General features: G+C 36.8%; 1 protein-coding gene across 1 annotated transcript; it reads right to left on the reverse strand.

Annotated features, from left to right (window-relative positions):
• Positions 1-6,875: 6,875 nt before the first annotated feature.
• On the reverse strand, positions 6,876-7,793 carry LOC102877128 (olfactory receptor 4A47-like). Its single transcript, XM_006902619.1, has one exon. It carries the CDS (start codon positions 7,791-7,793, stop codon positions 6,876-6,878), a length of 918 nt encoding a protein of 305 aa, XP_006902681.1.
• Between the last annotated feature and the right edge of the window lie 1,212 nt (positions 7,794-9,005).

Consider the following 9,005-nt stretch of genomic DNA (forward strand, 5'->3'; position numbering starts at 1 on the left):
GCTTTGAGTTCTGGGATTGGAAAAAAGTATTGACAATCACAATGAAAGCCAAACAATTCCGTCTTAGGAAACACACCTGGAATAGGCTTGTACGGTGATACTTCACCTCATATACTTTAGATATGTTATCAGGAGAAAGAGGGGAAGACCTTCAACAAAATGGACTGATACAGTGACTATTACAATTACAACCAAATCAGACATGGTGATGATGCCCCAAGGTGGAACAAGATTCAGGACAATTGTTCAGAGGCAAACTATGAGTTATAAAAAGTTCAACAGTATCTGATAAGACATTTTTCTGGTATATGCACCACTAAAAACATTTCATTAGCTAAATAATGTGTTGTATTGTTGTTGTTGTTATTATGTACCATCAAGTCAGAATCTATTCATAGCTGATGTTCCAGTGGGTATTCAGAAAGAGTAAATCACATAAGAAGATTGCCCATCCTCCTCCCATGAAGCACTTTGTGGATTTGAACTGCAGGTCTTTGGGTTTGTGGCACAACTCCTTACCACTAAGTAACTAAAAGGAAGTATATTTCCCTGAAATGTTGCAGATTGGTTACACCAAGTGAACAATGACTGACCTTTAAAGAAAATTGTCATTCTGAACTTCTTTTAACCACAGCAGCTATGAGGAAGCAGCAGAGGCTTTGATAAGAGCTACAAATAACATGTTAATGTTACAGCGGGGGGGAAATAGATGCAAGAAAAATTTTTATGGTTCAAATATTGATTCTCTGATCTCACCTGAGATCACAGAAACAGCTTTAAAAATCAGACATTGTGTATATAGCAGTTAACAATATTCTTGTTGTTGTTGTATGCTTTCGAGTCACTCAAAACTCACAGTGACCCTATGTACAACAGTTCCGAACTCTTCTCTATCCTGAACCAAATTTATTGTCTCTGACACCCCCAATACCACAGTCACTGAGTCACACCATCCCATTGAGGATCTTTCTCTCCTGCACTATCCTTCCAGCTTCCAAACATGATGTTCCTTTTCAAAGACAAGTCCCTCCTTTCAACATGCCCAGAGTATGTGAGACTGAGAGTCAGAATCCTTGCCTCCAAAAAGAGGTCATTTTTACCCTCTCTAGGACCAATCTGTTTGTTCTCCTAGCAGTTCATTGTATAACTAATATTCTTCTCCAGAACCACAAAAGATATACAAGATTGATTAAACAGGAGCAAAGAAATCTAAATCTAAACAACAAATTGTACTCTATAAGCTATCACACAAATCATAATTTAAAAAGTAAAATAAATCAATCTTTTCCATTTATAAAATGATAAATTAGAAAGATCAATTTCAAATTACTAAGAAAAGCAGTTAAACATTAAACTGGCATAAATTTTTTTTTCTACTTGGAGAAACAGGTTTAAATATCATTTCACAAAACAAATTCTAGAAGCGTTGGGGGCGGTGGGGCGGGGGGGAAGAAAGAGTAGTTAACAAGCATTCTAAAGGGGAGCCAGGTCAGTTTATCAGTTTATAGACTAGGGTGTGCCTGACCCAAGCCATAACATTTTCAATGGCTTCTTAGGCATCTAAAAGTTAGAAAATGAATAAGGAGGTCAAAAGGAGAACTTGAGTTTTACAGAAGTGTACCGAATATTCTATGGTCTGCCAAAATAACAAAAAAGTCTGTCTTGAAAGAAAGTGCAACCAGGATGCTTCTTAGAGGCAAGGATGGTGGTATTTCATCTCACATACTTCGGCGTGTTGTCGAGGGGGTCAGTTTTTAGAAAGAGACAGGGATAAATCAGTCTGGGAAAGCGGAGGGTCAGAGAAAGAGAGGAAGACTCTTAACAAGATGACTTGATGTAGTGATTTTCACAGTGATTTTGAGCAGATCAGGAATCATGAGATCGGTGTATGACAGAACAAGATTCAGGTCTGCTGTCCAAAGTGCCACTAAGAGTCATAGTTGACTTGATGACACCTAACAAATAACAGAAAACATAAATAATTATAATCGACAAATTCAATGAAACACAAAGGAATGTTCTAGGTATATGTGAGGGAAGAAATGAAAACTTTAAAAAACAAAATATAAATCAAGAGAGCATTTTCAAAGTGAACATCTGTATATGAAAACTAATAGCTATGCTATGGAGCAAGTAGTTGTTGTTTACGATGCAGTCAGAACTGACCCACAGTTGACCTCTAGCAGGTTTTCAGAGGCAGTTTCAGTTGCCCATTCTTCTGCAGAGTAATGGATTAAAACAATGTGCCTTTATAATCACAATGCAGCTTCTTACAAGTAGGCCACCAGAACTCCATCATGAAAAGTATAGGAAGATAAATATGTACAATAAGCACCGAAAAAAAGTGGTACATATATTTAACAGAGTTCATAAAAATTCACCACTAACAATTTTGGCTTCAATAAATTAAAAATTCAAGAACACAGTATTTCTGAGGTGAATTCTACATACTAGGCATTGTGCAAGAAACAATAAACACAAAAAGAACTATGTAACCTTCCCTGCATTCAGAGAATATATAGATCAGTAAACAAAACAATCAGTCAATGTTTTACAAGAAGCCCTAGTGGCACAGTATGGCACATGTTGGGCAGCTAACCAAAAGGTCAATGGTTCAAAGCTGAGACATTCTACCCTTGCAAAAATGTGCAGCTTCAGAATAATTATAAAAGGTCACCCTGAGTCAGAATCCACTTGACAGCAATAGATTCAAGTTTCTCTTATCACATAACTATACAAATTAGAAAACTTTATTTAAATATCTGAAAGTAAAGAATTTAGTAATGTTAACTAAGTATTCTATGAATATTGTTATGCTTACAAATAGTTGGAGTGATATAAGGAGTGTGCATGTAATAATAAAAACCAAAGCCAAGGCCATTATCTCCAAGACAAATCCCTCTCACAGCATCGTAAAGTAATATTGTAATACAATATATTACAGAATACAACTGCCCCATAGTATTTCCAAGGCAATAAACTTTATGGAAGTAGACTCCCACATATTTCCCTCTGGAGCAGTGAACGTTTTCAAGCTACCAAACTTTGTTGTTAGTACCCAAGCACTTAATCATCCCAGAACCATAGCTCTTAGCACTTTTTCTAATCTCAGTCCTAGGAATAAAAATTAAAATTCAAACTCATACAATGTTTTACTGGTGAACTAAATTCCCCATTGGCTCAAGAAATAAGACTCCAACAGGAAAGGCAGAGTCCACGAGTATCTTTGACCACACGTTTTCCCAGTAATATTGTAACATTACTAATATTTTCCTTTGAAGGAATCTCTGGTCCGGTAGAGAACTGCACGGCAAACTCAGAGATCACATTTCTTTGCAGATCCAAATCTGCCAATGGTTCCAAGGAAGAAAGATGAGCAATCTCCTCACCTATAATTTACAGCTCAGAAATCTGATAGAAGGTAAGCTCTGAATTGTTGTTTTTTTTTCTTTTCATTAGTTTATTTACAAAATTCTGATACATATTTGAACAAATTCTTTTCATTTCCCTTACCGCTCCACCCATGAAATTGTACAACCCAATGACTAATCCTTTCTTCCCCCTGCACATCCACATCCCTCTGCTTCCAGCCTCTCCCACCCCTCCTGGATCCTTATACTCATTCTACAATAACGGTCTTATACAATATTTATCCTTGTGGGACTTAATTTCTTCTTTTAAGACTCATTCAGAAGAGCAATTTTCACAAATATTCTATCAGTGACATCATGTAATAAAAGAATACATTCTGGTATCTTTATCATTTGATAATCTGTATTCCCTAACTAAGAGATGGGTGATAAAACAGAAATTCTCATCTTTGTGGTAATGAAATCATGACAAATAAAGCCAGAATCAAGGTTCCATTAGAAAGTCATGAAATAAAATAAGCAAGGAAGAGAAAGTATTTTGAAAAATAAACAAAATGCTACTAGATAATTTCAAGCTTTTTAAGAAGGATGTATTATCTTTATGAAGTTATAAACCAGATAAATTTGTCCCACTTGAGGAGATAAAGTGATTTCCCAAATGAGAAAATAGCTAAGAAAGACAGTCTATTCTTTTCGCATATTTTTCATTATAAATTTAGAAATGTAATGGAGCATTTCTAGTAAAATTTAATATGCTAAAAGAGCTTTGGTGGCCTAGTGGGAAGAAGCTGCCTTACAATCCTAAAGGCACGTGGTTCTAGGCCACAAGCTGCTCCTAGGGGGAAGGATGGGCAATTTCATTCTGCAAATAACAGCCTCTGAAATCTCTCCAGAGGGTCGACTATCGGTTGGTTCCCAACTCGATAGTACACAACAACAACAGGCAATAAAAGCAGAACTATTTACTTTAAATATTTTCCAAATCTAAAAAAAAACAGGAAAACATACACTCTGTTTATCAAGTCTTTAATTGAGTTAAAGAAGGCCTTTGAATTGTGTTGTTAGCAAAAATTACTATGAACTGTCAAAAGAGCAGACAAGTGTGTCTTAGAGAAAGTGCAACCAAGGTATTCTTTAGAGGAAAGAATGGTGATACCTCATCTCACACACTGGACATGCTAGGAGGAGAGGCCAGTCCTTGGAAAAAGGCATCATCCTGGGAAACGTGAGATTCAAAGAAAGAGAGGAAGACTCTCAACAATATAGGTTGACATAGTCATTGTAACAATGGACTTGAGCATGTCGGAGATCTTGAGGATAGCATAAAATAGTGCAAAATTTCCATCTATTGTTCAAAGGCTCACTGGAGTCTTAGATGACCGGAAGGCACATAGCAACAAAAACAATGTTAATACGGTTGTATCCATATTGGATGAGATGAATCATATTTTTATGTTTTATTTAAAAATTTATTATTCTTAAACTTATAATGGCCTAATGGTAAGAATCTGTGCTGTAATCCCAAAGGCAGATAGTTCAAATCCCCCAGTTACTCCACATGAGAAGAATGGTAATCTCAGGTGCAATTACTGTCTCTGAAAATTCACTGGAACATCAACTATGGGACAGTTCTGACTCAATGGCACACAGCACCAAACCGAACCAGCACTACCAACAGTTAAAAAAATACTAGATTTATTTAAAAGACTTGGGGAAGTATTTTATCAACTAAGTTTTAATATTAACAATTGCGTAAATTATCTCACAAAGCTAAAGTCTACAGAGTCAACAAATCATTACACAACAAAAAAATTAACATATTTTCTTGAGAAATAAAATGTTAAATATGTCCCTAAACAAAAGTTAGTATTAGAAGTGTTCAAATAAGTGTCATTTTTATAATACACAAATTATTTAATGTGAGGAAATAATTGACTACAATTATAAGTAATTACATATAAGTTCTCTGGAATAATCTGGGATTATTCTTTAGTTTTCTTTTCTTGGCAGTGATAATTCTTCACTGACAATTATTGTTACTGGGTGCCGTCAAGTTGGCTACAACTCATAGTTAGACTGTGAACACCGGAGCACAATGACATCTTATCCTGTACCATTGTCACAATCTCTGCCATGCTCAAACCCATTGTTACAGTCACTGTGTCAATCCATTTCCTTAAGTGTCTTCCTCTCTTTTATTGACCCTTTACCTTTTCCAAAATGATGTCTTTTTTCCAAGGACTGTTCCTTCCTCATACTCAAATATACTCAACATATTCAAAGTATATGGGGAAAAGTTTCACTATCTTTGCCTCATTTGACTGTGTGGGTTGTAACAAACTAAGTTTAATATTGAATAAAATGGAACTCCCAGAACACTTAATTATGAACATATAAACCATCTAGAGCGAAAAGACTAAACAGAGCAAGGGAATGCTACATAAAATTAAATGTGCATCACTACTGTATCCTCTCTCCACACCTATTCAATCTGTATGCTGAGCAAATTATTTAAGAAAGTGAATTCTCTGAAGGAAATCATGGCAACAGAATTGGAGGCAGACTCATCAATAACTTAAATTATCCAGATGACACCACTACACTTGCACAAAGTGAGGAGGACTTGAAATGCTTGCTGCAGAAAATCAAAGACTGTAGCCTTCAATATGGATTTCATCTCTACATAAAGAAAACAAAAATCTTCACCACTGGACCAATAAGCAGCATCATGATAGATGGAAAAAAGATTGAAGTCATCAAAGATTTCATCTTATTAGGTTCTAAAATCAACACCCTTCATACTAGCAGACAGAAAATCAGGAGACATATTGCATTGGACAAGTCTGCTGTCAGCATTCTCTCCGAAGTACTGAGGAGCAATGATGTTAGCGTGACAAAGGAAGTGTGCCTGATTCAGGCAACGGTCTTTCCAATAACTTGCTATGCATCTGAGAACTGGACAAGGAGTAAGGATGAGAGAACCAATGCTTTTGAATTGTGGTATTGGAAAAGAGTACTGAATATCCCATGGACTGCTATAAGAATAAACATACATGTATTAGAAAAAGCAGTCAGAATGATCCTTGGAGGAAAGGATGGCAAAGCTTCATCGCACAGACTTTGGACATGCTACTAGGAGAGGCTATTCCTTAGAAAGGGACTTCGTGCTTGGAAAGCTGAAAGGTCAACAAAAGAGAGAAGACTCTCAATGAGATGGATTAACACAACAACTGCAGCAATGGGTCCAAGTGTGTCATAGATGATGAGGATGACACAGGATAGGTCGGGGTTTGGATCTGTTTTTCATAGGGTCACTATAACTCGTATTTGGCCCAATAGCACCTAAAAACAACAGGGCACAGCCCAGGTTGTACTTCTTCCAAGATAGATTGTTTATTTTTCTGACAGTCCATCGTTTATTCAATACAATTCAAAGGCATCAATTCTTCTTTTTTCAGTCTTTCTTAGCCCTGTTGTTGGTAGGCTTTGTATTTGTCTGCAACCTCATTTTCTTTGTCTGGTCCAAATCTTCTTCATGGCAATTTTCATCTCTGCGTTTCTCAGAGTGTATATTAATGGATTTAACATAGGGGTGAAAACAGTGTAAAACACAGTCAAGAATTTATCAATAGGTAAGATATACGGAGGTCTCATGTACATAAAAATACAAGGAACAAAGAAGAAGACTACCACAGTGATATGGGAACCACAGGTGGATAGGGCTTTGTGTCGCCCTTCTTGACTAAGATTTTTCAGAGAGTGCAAGATGACTCCATAGGAGATGAGTAACAGTATGAAGATGATTGTACATATCGCCCCATCATTGGCAATCACAGAGAGACCAATGATATAGGTATCAACGCAGGCAAGTTTTAATAAGGGGTACATGTCACACACAAAGTGGTCAATGACATTGGTCCCACAGAAAGGAAGGTTGTAAACGAAGAGAAGGTGAACAACTGCATGCACGAAACCTCCAACACAGGCAAACAGCAACAGCAGAACACACACTCGTTGGTTCATGATGGTCATATAGTGCAGGGGTTTGCAGATAGCCACATAGCGGTCATAGGCCATGACCACCAGAAGCAATATCTCAGCTCCACCAAATAAGTGTTCTATGAAAAGCTGAGTCAAGCAAGCTTGGAGAGAAATGGTCTTCTTTTCACTGAGTAAGTTCATAAGCATATTTGGGGTAACTGTAGTGGAGTAAACAGCATCCAGAAATGATAAGTAGCCAAGAAAGAAATACATCGGTGCATCTAGGGATGGACTGATGGCCACAGTTATGACAATGACGAGGTTGCCCACCATCGTCACAATGTAAATGAGCAAAAACACAACAAATAATATTTTCTGACCCTGGACATTCTGAGTGAGACCTAAGAGGATAAACTCAGTCACATTGTTTCTTTGGTCCATAAGTTCTCCTGTGCGTCCTTATTTCAGAATTCAGTACATATACACCTAGAAATATAAAGATGATTGGTGACTTGAGAATCTGTTTACTCATGCAACAAATAAAGTTGATGGCGTTCTATATTGTCAAAGATTCTAAAATTACAAAGCTGATTAAAAGGCAGTCCATAATTTCAGTGATTTTTTTCAATGACAGGCATAAAAGAAATTAGAAACATATGCAGAAAAGGCAGATTATTATACAAATGTTGTTACCCCAGTAACTTTCCATATGAGAGAAAATAAAATTATATATAATATGCATATTGTAATATATATGATGTAATATTTATTCATTTATGTATTCTTTAACATAAAAAATAAAAATAATATTTGTGTTCTTGTTGATCGATGAAAATATTTTCAATATTCTGTTACTGTTGAGTACCGCAGAGTTGGAACTGACCTATAGCTGACCAAACTGGTTTTCAGAGGCAGTTAATTGTACAGTGGGAGATTGCCCACCCAGCTCCCCCAGAGCAGCTGGACTCCTCGAACCATATGCCTTTGGAATTGGAGTGCAGCTTCTTGCCACTAGGCCACCAGAGCTCCCTGTATATTCTAGAAATCACAAAACTGTATGAACCAGTAATTGAAATCTTAAAGATGTATTGCACAATTTTTAAACTTGGTGCTGAAAAGACACTATTGAACAACAAAGTAATGAACATAGAGCTATGTGCAGTACTGTCAGAAAAATAAAATAAAAATAAGTATATGGAAGTGTGTCTGTGCAGACGAGTTATGTTTGATGTTGCACAAGTTTTTGTTGTTGACCTTTTGTTTTGGTGAGCAAGGTAAAAGAGAGAGTACAAGGACAAAAGGAAGATTATACACACACAGGCAGATACACACACAGACACACACACACAACATAAAGAGCACAAATATTATCCTTCAGATGACACCCATTTGCCTATTAAATCGATATTGGCATTTACTCTAATGCTGATTGTATAATTTTGCTTTGACAATGCATGGATGTCTGTGTTTCTTTGCCCAAACTCTCTGTGTGGGCACTAGACTTCATCCCCTTTCTCTCACCACAATGCTCCTGTAATTGTCTCCCTTATTTCCTATAATTGGGAGCTCTGATGGCCGAGTGGCAAGAAGCTGCACTGCAATCCTGAAAGCATGCAGATCAAATCCACCAGCTGCTCCGCAGAAGGATGGGTA

This window comes from Elephantulus edwardii, unplaced genomic scaffold, assembly GCF_000299155.1.
Source record: "Elephantulus edwardii isolate Elephantulus edwardi_28Jun2011 unplaced genomic scaffold, EleEdw1.0 scaffold00431, whole genome shotgun sequence".
Taxonomy (NCBI): domain Eukaryota; kingdom Metazoa; phylum Chordata; class Mammalia; order Macroscelidea; family Macroscelididae; genus Elephantulus; species Elephantulus edwardii.